This window comes from Silene latifolia, chromosome 10 (genome assembly GCF_048544455.1).
Source record: "Silene latifolia isolate original U9 population chromosome 10, ASM4854445v1, whole genome shotgun sequence".
NCBI classification, from domain to species: domain Eukaryota; kingdom Viridiplantae; phylum Streptophyta; class Magnoliopsida; order Caryophyllales; family Caryophyllaceae; genus Silene; species Silene latifolia.
Window position 1 is genome coordinate 12743948 of NC_133535.1, and position 25100 is coordinate 12769047.

The following is a 25100-nucleotide window of genomic DNA, read 5'->3' on the forward strand; positions in this document are numbered from 1 at the left end:
CACCAAGTCCTTATTTCCTTCAACACTTTGAAGAATGGGGTGCTCTTGTCGGTGTGACCGAGATAAAACGGGCTAAAGCCGCCATCCTCCCGGTCAACATCATAACCTCTTTTCTATTCCTCGGCTCCGGCAGTCCAGTGTGCTTGGACTTTTTCTCGGATTGGCATCAATTCCCCTGGCGCTGACAAGCACGCCGAGGAACTTACCTGACCGGACACCGAAGTTGCATTTCATTGGGTTAAGTTTCATCTTGTATTTCCTCAGTGAACAAAATGTCTCGTGTAAATCGGCTAAGTGCTCGCTGTCAGACTTGCTTTTTACAATAGCATCGTCGACGTAAGCCTCAATGTTTCGCCCTTTTTGATTTTGGAACACTTTGTCCACCAGTCTTGCGTAAGTTGCGCCGGCGTTCTTCAAACCGAACGACATCATTTTATACATGTATGTGCCGTTACCGGTGATAAATGCGCATTTAGGCATGTCTTCTTCGGCCATGAATACCTGATGATACCCTGAGAAGGCGTCCAGCTGAGCCTGCCGTGGCGTCGATTAAACTATCTATTCGAGGCAAGGGATAGCAATCTTTGGGGCACGCTTTATTAAGATTGGTAAAATCTACACACATCCTCCACGCCCCCGATGATTTCTTCACCATTACAACATTAGCTAACCACTCATGATAAGTACAAGGCATGATAAAGCCCGCCGCTAGTAATTTATCTACCTCGGCTTTGATGGCTTCATCTTTCTCGGCTGAGGAGTTCCTCATCTTCCGCTTGACAGGCGAGCGGTGGAGAGTACGTTCGGTTTGTGAACAATTACCTCCCGGCTCACGCCATCTCGGTTCTTGAGTAAGCGAAGACGTCTTTGTTCTTCCTCGGCAGTCTAGGAGAGCGGCTCGAATTTTGGCTCCAGGTTGACACCGAAAGCGATTCACGGTGCGCCCGGGTCAATTTCCACTTCTTCGGTCTCGGCTCCTTCGACCATGCCGACGGTTGCATCCATGAGGTCGCCCTCCGTTGTAGGGATGGACTCTTCCCCTTCTCGACTTCTTCGCCACTTTGAGGGATTGCATGTTGCACCCTCCGCGGATATCCGGATGTTGACCACTTCGTCTTTCTCATCCTTTGAGACGAGTTTATGCACTTCCCCCGGTCCGAGACATACATCGGTGTCGGGGCCCGGATGGATATTACGCATCGGCCTCGCTCGAGTGACTCGGCTTTGAGAACGTTGTAGGCGGACGAGCCGTCAATGACCACGAACTCAGACAGGACGTTCTTAGCCGCATTCCCCTCGCCGAACATCACTGGCAGCCTGATTGACCCCAGGGGTACCAGGCCGGCCCCGGAAAAACTGTACAACGGATTGGTGCAGGGGCTTAAGTCCTCAACCTTCAGACCGAGGTTGAGAAAGCACTCCCTAAACATGATGTTTGTGTAGGCGCCTGTGTCAATCAGGCACCTCTTGACCAGGTGGTTGGATATGTCCAAGTGGACTACAAGTGGGTCGCTGTGAGGGGCGATGACTCCCTCGTAGTCCTTCTTTCCAATAGTCATATCGGGGATGTTGGAAGCGGGGATCGCTGTTTTGGGCACAAAGTTGATGGCCTGATACAGCTCGTTCAGGTGCCGCTTGTGCCCATGAGCGGACCCACCGTTCTCGTTGCCCCCGATGACAACATGGATTACTCCTATCCGTTCAAAGACGGACTTTTTATTTGAGCCGCCGGTATCCTTCTTTTGGCCTCCGGCAACATACTTGCTGAGGCTCCCCTTCCGGATCAGCTCTTGAATGGCATTCTTCGAGATGCCGGCGATTGTCGATTAAGTGACCGGTGTGGCCGTGGTACTCACGATCGGCTCGTGTCACCGTCCCCCTCGCGCCTTTCCCACTTCGACCCTCGTTCTTGCTCGGGGCGAAGGCCTCGGCGAGATACGACCAAGGGGGTGTGGCCATTGAACCGCTTTTGTTAGTACGGTCCTGAACTCCCCCCGGCGCCCGCCGAGTTCTGTTTCCTGGCAGATTTGTCAGACCGTGACCTATTATTGTCACGGCGTCCTTCATCCGGGTTTTCCTCCCGGCGGCTCTTTCTCTCTGAGTGCCCGGCCTCGCTGGGGCCTACCCAGGTTTTGTGGTAGTCCTCCACCTTTATGGCTTGGTCGGTCATCTTCCTGGCGGAGTCTAGGTTCGAGCCGCCGCACTTGATGAGCTCGTTTTTAAGTCTCCTCTCGGGAGGCCTTTCATCGGTGCGAAGGCCGCCAGTTCGCTGTTCAGCTCACGAATCTGCTGAACCTTGGCGTCGAACCTCTTCACATAACTCCGGAGAGACTCGCCTCCCTCCTGTCTGATAGTCAGGAGGTCCGATGTCTCGATGGCCCTCCTCTTGTTGCAAGAATACTGGGCCAAAAATGTGTCCCTTAGGTCGGCATAACAGTATACCGACCCATCGGGTAGCCCCTTGTACCAACTTTGTGTCATCCCATGCAGAGTCGTTGGGAAGACTCGGCACCAAACCTCATCGGGTTGCTCCCATACCGACATGTAAGACTCGAAAGCCTCGGTGTGGTCGGTTGGGTCGCCTTCTCCTTTGTATGATATGGGTGGCAACTTTAGTTTAGTCGGCACCGGGACCTCTAGGACATAGGCATCGAGGGGCTGTCTGACCACGTGTCGAATGACACGCGGCGATCGGCTCCTCATATCCTTAGTCCGGCTCCTCTCCCCGTGGCGGGAAGGGCTTCTTCTCCGACTCTGGTGAGTCGGGCTTCTTCTCCGACTCTGGTGAGTCGGACTTCTTTCGCTCCTCCAGGGGCAGCCTCCTCGTCGGTCTTTGCGGCGACGCTGTCCTCCCGCGAGTGCGAGAAGGACTCAGGTCTACCACTAGCGCTCTGGGCTCCCCCGGTGTCTTAACAGGGTCAGCTTCCTCCAATGATTCGTTCAAGTTTCTCGGAGTCACATTTTGGGCCCTGGTCTCCTGTGTGGGTGTCGCCGCTCTTGTCGTTGTGACAGTGTGAGTCGGCGTGCCACCCATTAGGTCCAGGAGTAGCTTCAGCTTAGCTGCATCAACCACATGTCCCATGATGGTGACTTGGTCGGCGGGCAGCGGCGTATCTGGTATTATTGGCATCCCGTACGCCGGTTGAATTACTCGGCGGTGGAGGGTCGCACAACCCCGCAATGTGGACGGTATCATCTTGGCGAGAATCGGTTTAAATCGATCACAATTGCTTCTGGCTGTTTTGACATCTTCTTAGCTTGTTGGGTAGGTTTTGTTTTTGTGTTTTTTTTTTGTAAGGGATTTGACTAGCTTCTAGTATCTGTTATTCTCACAGACGGCGCCAATTGTTCCGGGTGTAATTCCGAAGCAGTTATTTGTTACCACTCGTGGCTTGTAGAATGACGTCTTTGATTGAATCCTTCTTTCGGCCTCTCCTGAAACAATGAACAAACTGAGGGCTCGGCTTTGGCCGAGCGTACTCACTCCGACGTTCAAGTCAGTGAACTTAAAGAGATAAGTTATGTGTTACTTGGCGAAATATATGTTGTAGAGAGATAAGGAAGATATTACCAGATTATGAGGTGTTTAGGTTAAATTGTGGATCCTTTCCTCAATAAGGGTTGAGGAGTATCTATAGGCTTTCACCTTTTGTCACGTAGTGACCAAGTGGCCAAGTGGCTAGCAGGTGGAAAGACTGATCTACCCTCGGCCGAGGGACCCATGGCAGGCCGGCGGGCCCTGTTGACTCGCCGCAGAGGGGTCTTGGATATGAGTACGCGGATATGTGCCCCGGCTGGCTAGTCGCCGTGGCCGGGACATAGGTGACAGGCCGACAGGTTGCGTCGGTTAGGCTGTCTAAGTTGTTGACTTGCTGTGGATATCTTTGACCTTGCTCAATATGTTGACTTGGTCAGCGGGTGCAGAATATGCCCCATCAATGGTAATCAAGACGTGAGTAACAAAAATACCATTGTGAGTTGTGACCTAAGTAGCACGGACACTCCTCCTAATCGGCTTTCCCGTGTCGGACACCCGTGTCAGACACGACACTCGTCGGACACACGTCAAAACGTGTCGGACACTTGTAAAGCCGTGTCTAACTTTCATCTTTTATTTGGTCACGTGTACATGGTATTTTGAGCCGTGTCCATGGTATTTGGACACGCCTTCAAACGGAATCAAGTTGAATTTAAGGTAAATTGCGTGAATTGTTATATGGTTGAATTTGGTGGGGAAATAGGTTGAATTGGGGGTAAATGATGTTCTTTAGACTAGTAATGAGATATCGAAATAGATTGATTATAAGGGCTTGTTTGGTTGCCCATTAAAATCATGGAATTTTAAACTTTCTAGGAAGTGTAAAACCATGATGTTGTTTGGTTGCCAAAATCATGGGAAGTAGAACTTCCCACATGAATCTACTTCCTCCATTATGTGGGAAGTCACTCACCAAGCCCCCCCTTGGTCATTGGAACTTCCCACATGAATTAACTTCCCACATGCAAACCAAACACTTTTTGGGAATTCACATGAATTGAAAATTCATGTGAACTTGAAGTTCCCGGGAACTTTAGTTCCCTTATGTCAACCAAACAAGTCCTTAGGTTTTTGGTTTTGAAAATGAGAATGAGTTATAATTAACGTCAAGTTTTACCTTCACTTATTTAAATTTAATATTCAATACTTTTTCAAAAATAAAATCACAAATAAATAACTATAAAATATATATTTTATTAAATTTAAATGACGTGTCCTGTGTCCTAAATTTCATGGGATGTCCTGTCAGTGTCCGTGTCCGTTTTGGTGCTACCTAAGTTCTGACTCGATTTTTTTATATTTAAAAAAAAAAAGAAAAAAAAAAAAACTACACAATCTGTACTCAGTGGCATACTATATTGGCTAACTTTGCATCTTCCACAAAACTTGCTACATTGCTGGGATAAGTTGAGTCAGATGGTAAGATTCTCTTGGATTGCGCGGAATGAACCACAAATAATTCCACCAAGATCAGGAAAGTTTTCACAACCAGGAAGGGGTCTCACCTTCCCCCTTCTATCGACATCAACCGGGTACTTTAGAAGGTGACTCGTCATTTCTCTTGGATCTTCGGCTGCAAACTGTTTCCAATTCATCTCCCCTACTGTTCTTACTTTCCTTACACACTCCACTGTTTCGGGTTCAGTGAAGCAGTCCTCAAGAAGTCCAAGGTGCTCTGCCCAAAGGGACATCCTATATCCATATATCTGAATAGCATTATCAAATTATTAGATCATTAAAAGCATGCTTTGCAGAATTTTAGGGTTTCCGAAAAAAAAAAAAAAATTCTAAGGTCCAGAAGTTGGGAGTTTTCAAGGAACAAGGGTAAATATCCCAACAGAATGTCCTTTGCCAAGCTGTAGTTGGAGACCCGTGCTTTCTTGATCAAGCATCAGTTTTGACACGGTGTTGGAGAGAGGGACACATTAGTTGAAAAGATCCATATATTCTTTTGCTGAAAATGCAGCATTGTGTCATGTCGGAATGTGGGAGGGTTGGACACGATACACAAACAAAGTGAACTGTCAAAGTAACACGACACCTAGGTAACGAAGGTCGGAGTTGCTCGAACTCAACTATAATCCGGGCTCTAAAATATTCACGTTTTTTTTTTTGAGGCTTAAATCAATGTCTACAGCAGTACAGTTTACGTCATGCCCGGGTGTATGAGTGTCCAACGTCACACGTTGGTACACAAGGAAACAGTGAAGACTGAAAAGTCCGAGCAACTAGAACAGGACTTTATTACGTAGTCTGAACCCTATATGTGGATAAAGTCTAGGCAAGAATCTCATTAGAGGGCCTTAATGATTTCCGGATTGTACATATGCGGTAAGGGAGTTTAATATCAATGGTTAAATACCTGGCCAAATGGATGCGCTGACTTTCTCGCCCATGTATGATGAGGCTGATAGGCTCCCATTGCAATCTCGGTGTCTCTTGTTCCCTCCATTGATCGCTGGTTGATGTTTGCAGAACCCAATATCACATACTCATCATCCACTATCATGCCTTTAGAGTGGACATAAATCATGAATCTTCGGCTCTTTTGAGATAAAGCCTAAACGATACAATTCCAGCATTGCAAATGATAAGGTAAGAAATACTGGAAAAACACAACCTTTTGGGCAGCCAACAAGATAAAAGTGATCCGATTCATAAGGACGGAGTAACTTTATGCTAGTATCATTTTAAAACATTGCAGATTTGCAGTTATTGTATATGTTGAAGAAATATGGGTCAAAGTTTACATCGTTTAACCACAAAAGTCAAATGGGGACAATATTATTTAACCACAAAAGTCAAATGAGGACAATACAGAATGAGTTTGAACCTGAGGACTGTTTGGCTGGTGAGGCCCTACGAGACCGGGACATCCATCTGGACCTTCACGGTTGCCGAGGCAAAAGAAGTTCAAGTAATCTTGTGGTGTATAAGCTTCCTCAAGCCCCACCTCTACTAGAGCCTTAAAGATGGTTTCGTACATCATTTGCATGGTTTTGTTCTGCAATGATACATCGAAACTTCAGGCCACAGTTTATTAATAGAAGACAGTCATGTGAAAGTGTGCATCATTTTTTTATGTTAATAGTACAGAGGTCCCGAGCCTGGAGCCACCGTAAAAAAAAAAAGAAAAAAAAAAGAAAGAAAATGATCATTTTGCCCAACTTTGGTGTTAAAAATTGAAATCTGCAATTTAAGGGCCAATGTAAGCAAGCATAGTTTTCCAGAAATACTCCGTATGACATAAGATCTCACCAATGTTTGAACTATGTAATTCACACAGTTTCAAAACTGGATTTACATTCATTTAAACAAACGCCACTTCCTGGAAGAGAGAATTTTCAAAGCAAACTTAAAGCGGATTTTGTTAGCTGATTACCAAATCTAATATAATTAACCTGCCAATAGAGAATCCGTTGAGTGGCAGCACCATTAGGGACACCCTCTGGCCACATCGGGATAACAATATATGCAGCAAATCTCTCATGAGCTCGGATCTTTTCAGCAATCTTGAGAGCAATTTCCATGGGAATCAAATTGTTCGCTCCTGTACCCAACAATATACTTCAGTAAAAGGAGCTGATTTATATCATACGAGAAATAGTAATAAGATATACAAAAGGGAAATGATCAAGGTTCATGTAAAGCAACCTCTAAGGCCAGCAGTCATACTGTTTCTGAAAGGTCTAGTCACAGTAAAAACATATACAAGTGTGCTGCAGATGTGCCTAAGATTTTAAGATTTTAGATCGCACCGCAACACCATAGGATTATAATAATAAGACCATTAGAGATTTTGAGATAGGAGTACAGATGGTCCCATCATGGTCCCATGGCCCCTTTAAGCTGAAACCTCAGAGGTCATTTCACAAAATATTCTAAGAAAGTAAATAGGCAGAAATAGTTCAGAGCATAGCAAGTAGCAAGACACAACCACACCAAACAGTTTCGCAAGCTTTTTTACGACAACCTCTCACCTAAGTCTCTGTGGGCATCCCAATTGTATGAAGAACCTATGAAATACTGATTCTCAATATAAATGTAGTGCTGAGCAGATCGAATAGCCTGGACGTATGCTGTATGTATGCTCATATCAATCAGCACATTTTTCCCACAGATCAAATTCTGTAAATTAATCCAATAAACTATAAGTGGCATTAGAGGCATTTCAAATAAAGGCAAAAAAAAAAAAAAAAGAGAAGCAAAAGTAGGTTTGAAAAAGAAGTTGGTAAGAAATTTTCACCCACCCTGCTGGTAGCTTCCTTTGGACTCGGAAATCCTACCGTAGAATTGGAATCGATCGACCGGAAAACCTGTTGGGAAGAGTTAAGTTCTCCTTAGAATCTTAGATATAAGCATGACACACATACAAGAAAATGAAATTCAGAGCTACCTGCACATGCCAGGATTCAGGATCATCTTCAGTAAGGCTTGAAACTTCATCTATCTGAATTATTTCAGGCAAGCGTTCGATTCTTAATAAAGAATCATCGTACGACATTTTCAACTTCTTGATCCCATGCGGTTTTGATGCCTTTAACCAGCGGTCCTTGAAGTTAGTAAGAACATCGTATGCTGCAGGGCCGTCTATTTTACAATGCAGATCATGCCACGGTTCTCTTGGGCAGCCTGCAGTAGAGCCCTGTTGAAGAGCTTCCATTTAGCAAGTAGAGAAACGTCATAAAGTTCAAACAAAAATAGATGCATATAGGTGTTCGAAGGTGATTCTTTTGAAGTATGCAGGATTATCTTACAATGGGTACCAGAAAAGGGGCGCTCGTTGAGCTTACAGTTGCAAAACTCCACGACTTTCAGATGAAAACAAACAAATGACTTAAACAGATCACATTACCAATTTTCCTCTGCATCCTATTTACAACTCCCTCCATCTCAACAACATAACCCCAGCGCCTCCATCTCGTCAAAGCAAAACGATAGCATGTGATGGAATAAAAGAAAAAGGGCTCTTCTTATATTGTGATGTAAAAGTTGGTCAATGCAGTTCAATATTCATTATGAGTCATCTGAGAAAACCTAGAGTAGTATCGATGCAAGGCCAAGGTTATGTACACCCGGCCCTCCTTAGCATAGGAAGGAGCCATTGAGACAATGTGCATGTTGTTGTTGCATCTATCTACTACGAGTTCTCTTACTCTATTCATTCCATTTTGTAGACGTCATTTGACTATTATGATCAAATGATTCTAAAGTTGACCACTGCACCTTCTAAAACAATACAACAATTAGAACTCCTTTTGTTACCTTCATATATTTGCCTAATCGTCAAACGCAGCCAATAAACGCGAAAGGAAACGAGTATTTGTTTTCCATACAAAAATACTATGCCCAACTTGGCTCCCATTTAACCCTCTTAGCCCTCCCATCACCAAAAATCATTTTGAAACAGCAAGTTCATAGCATTGCATCACTCATCTCCCACTGAATGATTTCCTTTCCTCAACCATACATTCATTACAGTGACAACAAACTTGATGGCTATCATTTAAGATGTAAGGCTAACAAAGAAACACTTCGACAATTGAAGAAAGGTCTAGAAAGCAATACTTGGAAACAGGGATTGTGATAATCATCTTTATGTGTAGTTTGCAGAGATCTAAGAATAGGATGGTCTGGAGTATCATATCTTCCATCACACAAGTCAAGGCCACCGACAAACGCAATGATTTTTCGCCTGGTGTTGCCAGCATCAGCGTCCACAATCACAGTCTTTTGGTGATGTGTATATATCGTCGAGACTTCCTAAAACAGAGAGAAGAAAAAAAAAACAAGGAGCTTCAACTGAGTCCACAAAATTCACTAAAAACAGGACGTAAAAAAGGATGTATAGTGGAACTCATAGAAAAAACAGACTCAGCAAAGTTGGAATTTGTATAATGCTCTATATGATATTGGAGTTCCTATTCGCATAATTTAAACTAGTGTAGATCCCGCGCAAATGCGCGGTAAATATAGGCTTTTTAATTTTTAGTGTATTAGTTATAGATTTTAGATTTATATCTCGCGAATTTTAAATGGAAAATTAGTTTAATAAATGAAAATCTAATTTGTTTCCATATGGAGTATAAGTTTGAGCACTTTGGAGGGAAAACTTTAGAGAAGTTGTATTCTTGTAGTGATTTAGTATATAGGAGGATTTATCTCATTAGATTGAAAAACATGGTCTAGGGTTTCCTAGGGTTCCGGTCTTAATTTTCTTCGATCTCCGTCCTACGTTCTTCGATTTTCCTCTCGCTCGAGGCTTAACTTACGTTGTTTCGTGAGTTAGGGCTGCTGTGTTTTCTTGTTTTGTTTTTTTGTCTTGTGTGCAGGTGCCAATGGAGAATGACTCAACGGGCCATAGGGACGGGAAGGAGCCGATGGGGTCAGATGAGGAGGAAGGGTTTGTGTGGGAGGAGGATGAACAGCCGGTGCAAGAAGAGGAGCGAATTCTGCTGATAGGGAAGATCTGGGCATCGAGGGCTATTAATGTTAAAGCGGCCATCGATACGATGATAAAACTATGGAATCCGTCGAAGCCAGTAATGGGGAACGTCGTTGACGCTAAGGCGAAAACCTTTATCTTTCGTTTTGAATCGAGAAGGGACAAAGCTAGGGTCCTCGAAGGGCAACCGTGGCACTTCGACAAGTTCATGTGGTGCTTCGATGAGCCTGATCAATCCGGTAAAATTACTGATTCTTCTCTGTTCCTCTGTTCCTCGTACCTATCTGGGCACGAATCTATGATCTCCCCATATCAGGAAGGACGTGTCAAGCTAACGCCCAACGGCTGGGCAACTGCCTGGGCAAGTTTATAAGGTTCGAACATGGCCCTAATCCCGAACTAGATAGAGCAATTCGTGTTCGGGTTTTGTATGATATACGAAAGCCTCTGAAAGCTGCTATCCCTATTCGTCTTAAGTCTGGCCGTAGCATGAATTTCACTGTTAAATATGAACGGCTTCCGACATACTGTTACGGCTGCGGAGTTATTGGCCACGGGGAAAAGGACTGCGAGGAGGGTCCATACGAGGAGGAAGAACTAAAATTTGGTGATTGGCTTAGGGCATCGCCGTGGAAAGTGGTAAAAACTGTGAAGAGTGGGACGGGAAAGGCTGCGATGGACCTAAGGGGGAAGTTTGATGCGGTGAGCAAAGAGGAAGCTGAGATATCAATCTCGAACATGATAGATAAATTGCAAAACATTGCTCTTGAACTCAGAATAAAGAAGGTGGAGAAGGGAGAGAAAGGCGGTAATAGCAATATGGGGGAGGGTAGTGGAGATTCGGGGATAGGGGGAGGAGTGGTGGATAGTGCGAAAAAGGGGTGTACAGGAAAAGGAGAGGGGCGGAACTGCGAACAGAGGCGAGATAGAGGATGGAAGGGCTTTGATCAGGGGGAGGGGGAGTGGCAGGGGGAAGAGCTTTCTTTTTGTCAGGGGGAGGAGAGGAGCCAGGAGGAGGAGAGAGGAAGACTGGGTGGTGAGGGAAGGGAAGCTATGGTTGGTGTGGAGGGGGAAGGGGTGCAGGCTCGTGGATGGACACGGATTCCGAGACTCCAAAATGTTGCTGGAGCAGGGAGTGGTGATGGTATAGATAAGCTTGAGATAGTCTATGGGAAGCGGTGCAGAGAGACGGAGGAGGAGGCAGGTGCGTATAAGAAATCAAAATCTTCAACAGACGGGGGCGTCTTAATACGAGGCGGAGGTTGACAGGGGTCGGCCCGCCGGGCCCAATGAATCTCTTAAGCATTAACGTCGGGGCTTGGGCAACCCCGACACGGTGTCTCGCTCCGTGATCTTGTACGGAGGAAGCCCCGCCATTCTGTTTTTATGTGAGACTAAATTGAGTGGTCGTGAAATGAGGAGGGTGAAGGAGAAATTGGAGGGGTATTATGGGATGGAGGTGGATAGTGTGGGGAGATCGGGGGGCCTGGCTTTTTTATGGCGTAAAGAAGTTGACTGTACATTTGTGTCAGCTTCGGTGCACCATATGGACTTTTCTATAAAGGGAGTGGAAGGTGCGTGGAGAATTACGGGTTTATGGTTGGCGGTGGTGGGGGATCGACACCTTTCGTGGGATCTTTTGAGACTTCTCGGGGCAATCTCGGCTCCCTTGGGTGTGCCTTGTGATTTCAATGAGGTTACGTACTCTACGGAGATGAAGGGGGTGCGGGCGCGATGGCGGATGAACAACTTTCGGGCAAATTGTTGATGAATGTGGCCTAAAAGATGTTCCTTGGGAGGGTACAATTTTTCGTTTGACAACGGCAAGTAGGGAAGCGAATAGGCAAAGCATGATCGATAGAGCTTTATGCACGGAGTCGTGGAGGGAGCTTTTCCCGTATGCTCGGCTTTACTATCTAAACAGGGAATGGTCTGATCATGCTCCGATTCGATTGGTCCTTAATCACAAAGAGAGGGGGAAGGTGAAAGAGCGAAGATTTCGTTTTGAGCAGATGTGGGTCGGAGAGGAGGAGTGTGGAGAAGCCGTGGTGCGTGGTGTGGAGCGGGGTAGGGGGAGTCTTGCTAGGGTCTTGGCCGAATGTGCGAAAGAGCTCAAAAATGGAAGGGACAAATATTCATCGAGATAGGAAGGAGTATCGCGCAAAAGCAAAAGCACGGTGGGTTATCGAATGACAAGGAGAGAATCAAGATAATGTGACCCGACGCAGAAATTAGTAAGCGGAATTGGCAAATTTGCGAAAGCAAGAGGAGCAATCGAGACAAAGATCAAGAGCTCTATGGTCAAGGATGGGGACAAAAATACAAAGTTTTTTCATATTCGTGCTAGCGAAAGAAAACAGAAGAATTTTATTGCTTATCTCGTGGATGATAATGGAGTTACACGGCATGGGGAAGAGGAAATTAAAGCCGTGGCTACTAATTACTTCCAGCAACTGTTTTCGACCTCGAACCCGGTGATAGAGGAGGGGATTCTTCATGGTGTCGAGCAACGAGTAACGATGGGTATGAACCAAGCTTTGCAGCGCGATTATGGGGAGGAAGAGGTCCTTGAAGCCTTGCATCAAATGCATCCCCTTAAGGCTCCGGGGCCAGATGGGATGAATGGGTTGTTCTATCTGACCTACTGGGATTCGATTGGTGGGGATGTTGTGGACACAGTGTTGGACATTTTGCGCGGGCAAAAGCAGCCAACTGAATTTAACAAAACCAATATTGTGCTCATTCCCAAGAAGAAAGCTCCAGATAAGATGCGAGATTTTCGACCCATTAGTCTGTGTAATGTGGCCTACAAACTTGTTTCCAAGGTCTTAGCTAATCGGCTCAAACCGTTTTTGGGCGACATTGTTTCGGAGAATCAGAGTGCTTTTACCCCAGGAAGAGCTATCTCGGATAATGTTATGATCGCTTTTGAAATTTTTCATCATATGAAGAATTCGAGAAGCGTGGATGGGACTATGGCCATTAAGCTTGATATGGCAAAGGCATATGATCGGGTTGAGTGGGTCTTTCTAAGGAGGGTTCTCTTAGCTATGGGCTTTAATCAGGATTGGGTAAATCGGGTGATGGACTGTGTCACTACCGTATCGTTCTCGGTGCTTATTAATGGGCAGACGACTGACGAATTCCGCCCGTCTCGTGGATTGCGACAAGGTGACCCGTTGTCACCTTATTTATTTATTCTCTGTGCCGAAGTTCTATCTAGCTTGATGAGACGGGCAGTTGAGGCGGGTACGTTACATGGGTCCGAATAACCAATCATGCTCCCCAATATCACACTTGCTCTTTGCGGGCACGACGATCTTTTCCTGGCACAAAAGCGACGATCGAAGAAGTCAAGTCATCACGGAGGTTCTGCGGAGGTATGAGTCGGCATCGGGACAGTTGGTTAGTCTTGATAAGACTACGGTCTCATTCAGCAAGGGTGTACCGATCCAAAAGCGGAGCAATCTAGCTACCAGATTGGGTATAGCGGTGGTGGAGGAACAGGAGAGATATTTGGGGCTCCCCACGGTGATTGGCAGGTCGAAGAAACCAATTACGAATATTCTGCGAGATAAGCTGAGCAAAAGACTGAGTGGCTGGCGCGGGAAAATCTTGTCTAGGGCTGGTAAGGAGGTTCTTATAAAGGCAGTGGCCAATTCACTCCCTACCTATGTTATGAGTATTTTTAAAATTCCGGAAATTTTGCGATGAGCTTAGATCGATGATATCTCGTTTTTGGTGGGGTCGTGAGGAAGGGAAGAGGGAATAAGTCGGGTGTCTGGAAGAGGTTGTGTTTGTCCAAAAGTTTGGGAGGTATGGGTTTTCGCGACTTCAACATGTTCAATATAGCTCTTTTGGGAAAACAGGTGTGGCGGCTTTTAACGGAGCCGGAATGTTTGTGGGCACGTATTATGAAAGCTAAGTATTACCCAACGGTGGACATTATGAAGGCTGGTATGGGGCACAATCCGAGCTATACTTGGAGGGGTATAATGGAAGCGAGGGATATGTTGCAGGCGGGGTGGCGTAAGCGGATTGGGGATGGGTTATCTACCCGGGTCTGGGGGAAGCGTGGCTGCCCAATACTCAGACGGGAAGGATTGTCTCTCCGGTTGTCAGTGGCTTGGAGTTGTTGACCGTGGCTGACTTAATGGAGGAGGATGGGAGTGGTTGGAAAGAAGGAATGCTTACCTCGCTACTACTACCGTTTGAACGAGAAAGGGTGCGGAATGTTAGGCTAAGTGTAAATCGGCCTGAGGATGCGTGGTACTGGGTGGGAGAGCGTGACGGAATTTTTTCCGTCAGATCTGCTTATAGACGGCTTGTAGGGGAAAGGAACGATATGGAAATGGGGGGTGCGTCGAATTGGGAGAAGGAGAAGTGGCTTTGGAATCGGCTCTGGAAAGTCCCTGTATGGCCCCGCGTGAAACTCTTCTTTTTCGGCAAATTTGTCTGCGGCGAGGCTTTGGCAACACGAGCTAACATTGCTTCTCGAGTGCGAGGTGAGTCCACTTTCTGTTCTTTATGTAATTCTTCTGATGAAACTAGTCACCATTTGTTCCGGTTTTGCCTATATAGCGAGACAAAGTGGGAAGGGATTGGAATAGGGGAGGAGGAGAGGGATTCGGGGGTGTAAGAGAGGCGGGTGGAAGGGAAGTGGAGGGAGTTTGGGTGCCGAGAACAGTCGCTCTTTATGGTCGGATGTTGGGCTTTGTGGGAGCACCGCAACAAGGTAATCTTTGATAACCGGGAGGTGGATCCATGGGCGGTTGTAAGGCGAGCTACGGAGGTGATGGAGGAGATAGAAGGAGGGGGGCTGGGGTTGGCACGGAATGGACGTAAAAAGAGGGAGGAAGCCGTGAAGGAGAGGGAGAGATGGATAGCACCTAAGGCGGGCTGCGTGAAGATCAATACCGATGCAGGGGTTAAGGAGGAGGATGGATGCAGTGTGGGGGTGGTTTGTCGGGACGAGAATGGGGCGGTTCTATGGGGAGTGTCGGTGGTGCACGAGCGGCAGTGTGGATCCCCGCAACGGAGAGCGATGGCGATCTTTAGAAAGGTGTGTCTGAGGCGGCGCGGCGTGGGCATTCCAGGATCGAGGTGGAGAGTGATTGTCTGCCAGTGATCGAGGCCTTGAGAAGGAAGGATTCTGGACGCAGTGTTCTATCGCTTATTTATGACGATATTCAATCTTTATGCTTAGCTTTTAATTCTGTTTCTTGGTCGTTTACTAATCGTATGAACAATAGAGTAGCACATTGTTTAGCTCATTTAATTCCTAGAGTTGTTGGTAGGTCGATGTGGTCGGATTCTTTACCTCCGACTGCGAACAGCGCTGTTATTTATGATTTGGCATTAATGAAGTAAGGCCCTTGGGCATTTACCCTCAAAAAAAAAAGTATATAGGAGGATTTATACATTTATACTTTTAAAATTTCCACCTCATTAATATTTATCAGTTCACTACATTGTATTTTGATATGAAATAAAAAAATTGAAATGGAAAACTAATAAAAAAATTTATTTAAGTTGTGAATTTTTTTTAGTGAATGTTTTTTGTCACGAAGCTAATAGTAAGCATGTGCCAAGTTATTCTCTATAGTAATAATTATTGCATTACTGAAAAATTTAGCAACTTATACTTTATAATTAATAATTTTATTTATATTTAATGAAAAAATCATATTTATGAATTTATTTAAAAAATTAGAGTTTATTTATGAGAATATATTCATTGAAAAGATAATAATGTAATAAAAGAAAATTTTATTTATTACCTTATTTAGCTAGATTCTTTTTGGAGAGAAAACTAAGAAAATTTTTATTCTCTTAGTAGTAGGGGGGATTATTTATGAGAATATATTCATTGAAAAGATAATAATGTAATGAAAGAAAATTTTATTTATTACCTTATTTAGCTAGATTCTTTTTGGAGGGAAAACTAAGAGAATTTTTAGGAGTCGTTTGGTTCATGAAGGCATTAGATTTTCCTAGGAAATGCTAATTCATAGGAATTAAGTTCCTACATTGAATTCATGTGATTTGAGAAAACTTGTTTGGTTATCAATGTAGGAATCTAATTCCACCGGAACTTTCAATTACCAAGAGGGGGTTAGGTAAGCCAATTCCCCCATTATGTAGGCATTGTAAGTTCCTAGGAAGTTAGAATTCCTCCATTTTACAAAAAATATGTCAACCAAACAAGTCTTGATTTTTCAATTCATGGGATTTCCCAATGCCTACGTTTTATCGAGGCAACCAAACGACTCCTTATTCTCTTAGTAGTAGGGGGATTAGTAGTAGGGGGGATTTCATTAACACGCTTATTTGTACCAAAGACCAAAAATATTTCAATGTCAGAAATTATGGCTTAAGGCTCCGTTTGGTAAAACTAGCTGAAAAGCTACCTTGAACCTTAAAAGCTACCTGAAACCTGAAAAGGTAGCTGAAACCTAAAAAGGTAACTGAAAAGGTAGCTGAAAATTATGACCTGAAAAGGTACCTTGTTTTTATTAAAACTGTTTGGAAGACTAGTTGAAAAGGTAGCTGATATTTGGTCAAATGACGTAAAAGAACATGGCTTATTATTGTTATCATATATGTTTTTATTATTATTATTGTGTTATTGTCGTTGGCATTGTTAGTAATTAGAAGAAAATGCAATTTTTTTCACTATAATTGCACAAGTCTTCAACATGTTTCAAAATGACGGAAACAATAATTAAAGTATCACGATAACGTAAAAAAAAATATCAAACAGTATATCAAAAAAATGTATTTTATGTATACAAAGTAAGTTTTCTATTAAACCATACATAAAAATAGTTAATTAAATTGCACCCTAAATTAAAGTATTGATATTATCACGGACGCTTTTCATTTCCGTAAAAACTATTTAATTGGGTTTATTTGAGATCATAATATAAAAAATAATAATATTGGAGTAATATATAAAAAGTAAGGTAAGCAAAATACAATCAGGTACCTGAAATCTCAAATGCTACCCTAGGTAGCATTTCATTTCAGGTACCTTTTTCGCTATAAAATGCTACTTGCCAAACGCGTTCAAGAAAATAAGCTACCTGAAATTTTTGTGAAAAAAAGCTACTTCGATGAATAAAGGTACCTGAAATGCGCTACCAAACAGAGCCTAACTGACTGACATTGCAGAAGAAACATACAATGTGTATTTATGATGGGGGAGGAGGAAAATGAAACAGATATTCGAAACTGATACAGTGATAGTAGGACAAAGAGACCTAATTGCTAACTTTGACTTCCTCTTTTTCTTTGGCTAATACTTGTAAAGTCGTCAAGGTTTCTAAACGGTAATGGGGAATCTGCATAACATGAAATCTAAAATGAATTAGGCAGCATTTACCGTTTTCTTGACCCAGCTATGTCTTTTCCCGGCAACGCGAGGACAAAGTAGCACTTGAACAGATGAGTTTTTAAAGAATCTTCGGGTCTCCTCATCGTGGGTTGCCATGATCCCATCCTGCATAATCAAGGGCGATGAGAAAATGATGAATAGAAGCAAAATCTACAAGCAGAAAGAACCAACAGAATATGCACACTCATGTATCAAGAATGGTGTTTGCAATAAACTGATAATAGACTTCCTTATAAGTCACGACCAAAAATAACCGTGCTTCCTACATAGGAGACACATTGCTTCCCACATAAGAGACACAGGAACATGTAATGAACTTTTAAGTAACGACACTAACCGTTCTATAGCCCAAAATGCTTCTAGAGGTAGGATCGTCCCACACAAGAAGCAAAACCCTCACTCCTTCAGCTGACTTTGACCTAAGAAGATCTCCCAGGCTGCACTCTGATTCAGGGTTACCACCGTTACGTACAAGTCTAACTTTATGCCAAACGGACCACCCGATAATGTATACCAGTCGTTTAGCTTGGCGTATAGCATCATAAATATCCTGCCAACATTTTCCATGCACATATTTCATTCCCCTGTCAAGGTTAAACTCAGGAAGGAAACCATCCGGGACATGCGCATCTTGATAGAGAGTTACTCTTCCCGCTTTCCTAAGAGGAAAATATGTGCCAGACACGCCTTCATAATTGGGACCCGCACCAACTCCATGGTGGTATATGCTTAGGTTCCTGATGGGTGAAAATTGGATTGAAATACTCAAGACAGCCCCAGGCTTACACTGCTTTCCACTACCATTCACAATAGGAAATGTGCCCTCAACTTTTGCTCCCAAGTAAATTTGTTCCACGGGAATTGATACACTTCCAATAAGCTGCGACCCCACAACATCACTGTCCTTTACTAAGAAGTGCACTTCGGCAGCATGATGTGCCACAGGAAAATTAAAGTGTTGCATCCACTCTGGATTTTCTTCATTAGGAATCACATAGGTCCTCCCTATTACAGCGTGTGATAAAGCTATAGATACGTACGGGTCACTTGTGATCTTACGAGCTACATGTCCCTCAATCTTGTTCGTAACCCGTCCAGGCAGCTTACTAATCATGTCACCCAGTGTTTTATGAAACAAGTCCATATTTGGAAGGTTCTTTGCTCCATAGACCCATATATCCAGATTTCCGTGTAAAAGCAAAACCTTCATGGACCCTTTCTGGGACGGAACAAGCTGCATACCATCACCACTAGATGAATCCGCACAAGAAAAACAACTATCCCAACTAGGACTTCTCGAAAATGGTCTATTGTAGTAGCTGTGGTTACCTAATTCCCCACTCGAACTCCCATATGCCATAGGCGAGCTTCCCAGCAATGGCCCAGAAAAAGCAGAAGGCGAAGCAGGGATAGATGTCCGACCATGATGTAATCCCGTATCTGCCCCACTTGAACTCTCATATCGCATAGGCGAGTTTCCCACCAATGCCACAGAAGGCGCAGAAGGCGAGGCAGGGACAGATGGCCGACCATTAGATACTCGCAAATCAGCCACCAGATCTTCCAATGGAGGGTACATTATAGCCTCCGACGTTCCAACATTGCCTACACTATTAGAGGGCAGTCCACCACCTAAGCTATGACTCCGGAAAGGCGGTTGTGGTTGTGGTTGTGGTTGTGGAGTGGCATTTGGTGAAGGATACACACCAGAATCCGAGTATTGGTAATGAGATGAATCATACTGTAAACTACTACTGTGCTGAAAAGTTGGTGCAGGTGGTGCACCTGCACCAACATGAGGTACATGTCCAGAATATGACACAGCCCTAGGTGGTTGACTCGGATAGTTCGGTTGTGATGGATATGGATGCGGATATGGATACGCTGGTGGTGGTGACTGGTATGGATACGGATTTTGATGTGGATATTGATATGGGGCAGTATATGGATTCGGAGTATATTGATTCGGATTCGGATTCGGATACGGAAACGGAAACGGACCATGTTGGGGTGATGGAGGTGGGTATGCCTCAGAAATTGGTGGTGGAGGGTATCTATATGAATATGGCTCCATTATCAATCAAATGCACAATTATTAACTCTCTAATTTCTTTCTAATATCAACAAATTCATATCATATACACAGAAACATACTTAATTACAACATGCAAAACCCAACATTATCTATTATTACCATGCAACGCAAAGGTATGAACTTGGTAATTAATCAGAAAAACCTAAAAATCAGAAAAACCCAAGTTCATTAATCGTATAATTATTGGAAATAATTACAGAAAGGAGAGAAATTTACCTCCAGAACTATGAAAAGCTAATCAAAGTTCTAACCTTTTTGAAATATAAATAAAATTGAGAAAACCCTGAAATATGGTAATGTTGTGAGCATGAAAAATTGGGATTTTGGGAAATTAATTTATGTGGAAGAAAGGGGGGAAATGGGGCTTGATTAATTGGGGTAAAATGTATATTTGTATTTTTGTAATGGTGTTTCTTTGAAGTTTCAATGGCGTAAATGATACACATGATTGATTAATGAATGGTGCACACTTCCAAATTACAATTACAATTACAATGGTCGAATCTGACCGTTAATACTAGCGCAAGAATGAGACGGGTCGTTTTTTCTGTTTGTGAAGTCAGTCACGGGGACGCGGGGTGAGTTTGATACGGACGGAGCGGATTTAAATTAAGGTTAAGATTAAAAGCGGCGTTGTCATCCACAATAAAATTGTGGAATAAAATTCCATGTATAAGAATATTTTGGTTGTGGCTTAGTGCGAGAATGGTTTAGGTAATTAAGTTAAGGCCTAAGGGTGTTAGCCCTATGGAAATTTGATCGATCCAATTTTAAAATATGGATGAAAATCTAACTTAAGATATTAATTATCGTTCTAACATACACCCAGAAATCCATAACGATTATAACTTCATGAACATGCAATAAACTGGTTAAAAATATACGGGATGTAATTTATAATCCGTTCACAATTAGAATTTGAAAATTCACCTCAATCAGTATGAAGTAAAATGTTTATCGTAAAGACACCTAAGACGATATAGCATTAGCAATATGCATTTTGTATATGCATTTGCATACCGAGTATGTTCTCTTTTTTGCATTATTAATTCGTCATACGCAAATTCTTATTTCAAACGGACTGTTTTCCCGTCTGAAATAAGACGAGTAAAATGTTGTCATTTTTTAAGAAAATGTAACCATTTAATCCACAAAAAGTTATAATTAAAAGTGTTACTTTTTACCCTAAAAATAATGTGAAAAATAATAATAAAATATTATCAGAAAATAACATTTTATTGTAAAATAATAACATATTACCCGTAATTCTGGGTTTCATCATACACTAACAAATAACGACCCAAATCCCAACGGCTACAGTGATCAGATCATCCCCAATGTTTCTCACCCTCATTTCCCGCCAAAAACTCAACTCTCCTTTCCTCATCCGCCACCTCGCCACCACCGCCGCAAACACCACCAAATCCTCAACCCTCCGCTCCAAATACTCCTTCACTCCCCCACCTTCCCTCTCCCCAAACCCTAATAACCCTAACCCTACAAACCCTAACCCTACAAACAAAAAGACCAAAAAGCCCCGCTACCGTCCACCCTCCTCCCTCACCCCCACCCCCACCCCCACCACCACCAACAGAAGAAACAATAAAAAGTCAACCCTTCCCTTTGACTTCCGTTTCAGCTACACAGAATCCAACCCCAATTCTCGACCAATTGGGCTTCGCGAACCCCGGTACTCTCCATTTGGACCGGGTCGGGTTGATCGGGAATGGACCGGGTTCTGCGCCCCGGTTAAGCCTCCTCGGGTTAGGTCGGTTGATGGAGATGACGAGGACGGTGATGTTTTGTTGGCGGGGGTGGGGGAGGTGGAGGATAAGAAGTTAGTGAAGAAGAGGAAGGTGATGAGGGATCATGTTCAAGGGAAGGAGTTGACGGAGGCGGAGATGAAGATACTGGTTGATAATTGTCTTCGAGCCAAGACTAAGCGTCAGATTAATCTGGGTACTTTCGATTTTTCGTGTCGCCATTTTTAGTTTTGTGCGCACCATATGTTTGATGAAATGCCTAACTGAAATTTCTCATAATCTATGTTTTATGTTTTGCTGTCTTTGTGGGTCTTTTTTTTGGGTTGTTCATTTTGGCAATTGAGTTAATGATTCATCCAATTCTCGTCGTAATTTTCATTATGTGTTACTCCCCCCGTCCTGGTCAATTGTTGTCCTTTGTTTTTGGCACAAAGACCAAGACCAAGGAAATAGGAGAAGGTCAATTATAAGTTGACAAGTGGACCAAAGTGAGTGTGAAAGATCAAATTGTTCATCAAATGCAACCCTAAAGTAGAAAGGACAACAATTGACAGAGACACCTTAAAATGGAATAGGACAACAAATGATCGGGACAGAGGGAGTATTTGTGAACAACCTACCTAATATGGCTTATTATAGCCGACCCCATTACCCCATAATTTGCGGGAGCCTTTGAGGTGGTGTGGTAATGTTGTCGTATTTGACTCAGGTTTGGATCAGTTCAGAAGCAGGGCTATATAACAACATACTGTGTAACAGTCTGTCTTTATTATCATAAGAAAGAGCTTGCGTATGTGTTAGACTTTTTATTCTGTTGAGATTGGAGCCTCTTTACAGAAATTGGGGTGCCAATTGGGTAGATATACACCGACCACAGACTATGTTGTGAAGTTGTCTATGGAATGGGGTCATTGTAGGGTAGTGCCCTTGTTACAAAAGCAGGCAAAAAACCAAGCTGTGGAGTATTTATCGGATATAGTTGGAGTACTCCCTCCGTCCCGGTCAATTGTTGTCCTTTAGTTTTGGCACAAAGACCAAGGAAAGAGGAGGGAGTTAATTACTAAATGATAAGTAGAACAAATTGAGTGTAAATGATCAAATTGCTCATCAAGTTCATTCTTAAAATAGAAAGAACAACAATTGACTGAGACACCCCAAAATGAAAAAGGACAACAAATGACCGGGACAGAGGGACTACTATTTATGGGAGTTCAATTTTCTATCGTATTGACAATGCTGAAGCAGTTACAGTCAGCTAGATCATAGATATTGCTTGATGTTATGGACATTCGGTGCTCACTTTCAGGGAGAGATGGCCTAACACACAACATGCTTAATGATATACAAAATCACTGGAAGCATGCTGAGGCGGTCAGGATTAAATGTATGGGTGTGCCAACTATTGACATGGAAAATGTTTGCACGCAGCTCGAGGTCTGTATTTATCCTCAGATTTGATGCTACTCTAATCTCTTTTTGTGTATCTTGTAAAGGTTGGCTTGAGAATTAGTCTAAGAGGCATTTGGAAAATAGAAAGCCTCAGGAATACCATATGTAGGAATTCACAAAACCTTATATGAGACTGCCTTACATGTCAGACCAAACCATTAATTTTATAATAATATTAGGGATACCTTAGAATTTCTGTTGATGACACCATCTCGTACAAGACTCACGGGGATGTGAGAAGGCTATCAAATAAAAGAGCGACTTTGTTCAAATAACTCATGATGTGGATGTATCTTTCGAGGCATATCTTTTACTGCTTTCGTACAACCACAGTTCAGATTCTCTTTTACGTTAAATTGTTAACTCTACTAAGCCAAATTTTATATGCATAGCTTAAACAGTTTGTGGTGTGGTATCTGTTTTATAGAACTAATACGGAGCATTTAACTTTTCTTCTACTATTGTAGGATAAAACATTTGGCAAGATCATCCTCAGACATGGGCGTCTTCTTGTTTTGTATCGAGGCAGGAATTACAAACCCAAGAGGAGGCCTGTGATTCCATTAATGTTGTGGAAACCCAGTGAGCCCATCTATCCAAAGTTAATTAAGACTACGATTGAGGGTCTGAGCATCGAAGAGACAAAGGAAATTAGAAAACGAGGATTGGCTGTACCTGCATTGACTAAACTTGGTAATATTTTGTGCTATTGAAGTTTTGTTGAAATTGTTCCTCTAATTGTTCTAATCCCTGACATGGCAATATAGGCAGAAATGGATACTACGGCAATCTGGTATCGATGGTTAGAGATGCTTTCCTCGTGGAGGAGCTAGTTCGGATAGACTGCACAGGTCTCGACAAGAGTGATCATAAGAAAATAGGCGTCAAACTGAGGGTAATTTCTCTTTCCTTAATTCACGGTTTTAAATTTTTCTTGGCACATGTACCTGAGGCAATTATAATGGGAGGGCGTGTTATAGTAGGATAGAAAATATGCAGATGATATTCCACCACAAAAATTTAAGAGATGTTCTTACATGTGAGACTAACCCATTAAACATACCCGATTCTTGCGAAAGGATAGTTACTCAAGGATGCAAACTACAACTGAAAACCAATTGTCTAATGTCTCTGGGCACCTATAGTCAATTTACAGAGTACAAAGCAATAGATAGGACTGTGAACTTTACATAAAGTACAACCAATAATAGGATAATTACTAAGAGGACAGGGCTATTTGCCGACTTACGAAGAAGGTGAACTTGGCACCTATTATTTCTGTTGTCCTACTACATTTCTCTTACCCTATACTGCTATCACTGCATGATGAGTGTTGCCTTAATTATACCCCGCATCTACTATTTTCTTGATGGAAGGAACGAATTGTAATGTTACCAGGATCTTGTACCATGCATCCTTGTTACATTCATGAAGGAACAAATTGTAATGTGGCGAGGAAAGGAGTATCAGCCTAAGGAGGATGGAGTCTTCCTTACAGAACCAGTCCTTACAGAACGAGAGCCTTTTGAGATGTCCGTTGATAATCTAGTTTGGGATTGATCCAACTGAGCTCATGATAGGTTGTTTAGTTGTATATTCTTCACTTTCCCGATTTCAATATTCAATATCCCTATAAGCTTGCTTATTTACCAGATAAATTTATGACCAAGTGCACAAGACACTCTGAGACTTGTGCATATACAGAATGACAGAAATGAGATTATGAGTATTTTGTACTCCATATGTAGCAAAGCTGGTCTTAGATTCCGGACTACTCCCTCTATCCCAGTGAATAGTTTACATTTGTTTTATTTTGTGAGGAGGAAATAAAGCAAATGTAAATTATTGACTGAGACGGAGGGAGTATTTATTTATTTTTAATTTATTTTTCACTTGCATATTCTTTTGTGCTAGAAACTTAAATCAGATTTTATGCTCCTTGTGTGGATATACTTTTTACTCACTATTGAAATGCGTTCAATATTTCTCCGGATTATGAACTTTGGCTTAATTTTTCTTGGGTTTTGTATTCAAGTACCGATACCAATTATCATTGCTAAATGATTTCATCAGTTAAGCTATCTGAAAAATTCGTATGTCCTCCGGGAGTATCCTACTCCTTACACTTAAAACTAATTCACCAAATGGAATATAATAATAACTTCAGCTAGTCTTGCTTGTGACGGGTTAATCTCGTCACAAGCTTGTGACCTCTCACAAAAAGGGAGAGGGGACAAGGTGGGGCACCCCCATGTACTTCTCACTCACCTCTCAATGTGCATTTTGTGAGAGGTAACGGTATCCGTCACAAGTTTGTGACAGATATCACCCGTCTTCAATGAGATTTTGTGTAATAACTTAGGTGTAAGGAGTATGGTACTCCCGGAGGACACAAAAATTTTTCAAGCTATCTA

The 25100-nt window shown here is 42.9% G+C and overlaps 2 protein-coding genes across 3 annotated transcripts in view; one reads left to right on the forward strand and one right to left on the reverse strand.

Moving 5' to 3' along the window:
• LOC141605156 (phospholipase D gamma 1-like) overlaps positions 1-20158 on the reverse strand; it is a 40745-nt gene extending 20587 nt beyond the window's left edge. Inside the window, exons 1-10 of one of the 2 annotated variants that reach the window (XM_074423821.1) lie at positions 17717-20158; positions 17368-17484; positions 9107-9301; positions 7935-8183; positions 7789-7854; positions 7519-7666; positions 6940-7088; positions 6372-6542; positions 5901-6098; positions 4713-5244 (exon numbers count right to left, since the gene is read on the reverse strand). In XM_074423821.1, coding sequence (XP_074279922.1) covers positions 4951-5244; positions 5901-6098; positions 6372-6542; positions 6940-7088; positions 7519-7666; positions 7789-7854; positions 7935-8183; positions 9107-9301; positions 17368-17484; positions 17717-19453 — 3324 coding nt within the window. In that variant the 5' untranslated portion in view covers positions 19454-20158 and the 3' untranslated portion in view covers positions 4713-4950. Of the gene's footprint in view, positions 1-4712; positions 5245-5900; positions 6099-6371; positions 6543-6939; positions 7089-7518; positions 7667-7788; positions 7855-7934; positions 8184-9106; positions 9302-17367; positions 17485-17716 lie in introns of those variants that run through there. The other variant, XM_074423820.1, reaches the window with a different exon arrangement.
• A 598-nt stretch (positions 20159-20756) lies between these two features.
• LOC141605157 (CRS2-associated factor 1, mitochondrial) lies at positions 20757-24682 on the forward strand. Its single transcript, XM_074423824.1, has 5 exons — positions 20757-21433; positions 22544-22671; positions 23154-23379; positions 23454-23581; positions 24085-24682. The coding sequence occupies exons 1-5, from the start codon at positions 20812-20814 to the stop codon at positions 24244-24246; spliced, it is 1266 nt and encodes a 421-aa protein (XP_074279925.1). The 5' UTR covers positions 20757-20811; the 3' UTR covers positions 24247-24682.
• Positions 24683-25100: the final 418 nt, after the last annotated feature.

Coding starts and splice junctions, on each gene's coding strand:
- LOC141605157 (XM_074423824.1), top strand. CDS start 20,812: ATGTTTCTCACCCTCATTTCCCGCCAAAAACTCAACTCTCCTTTCCTC. Junction 21,434..22,543: donor TAAGCGTCAGATTAATCTGG/GTACTTTCGATT, acceptor GCTCACTTTCAG/GGAGAGATGGCCTAACACAC. Junction 23,582..24,084: donor AAATAGGCGTCAAACTGAGG/GTAATTTCTCTT, acceptor TAATGTTACCAG/GATCTTGTACCATGCATCCT.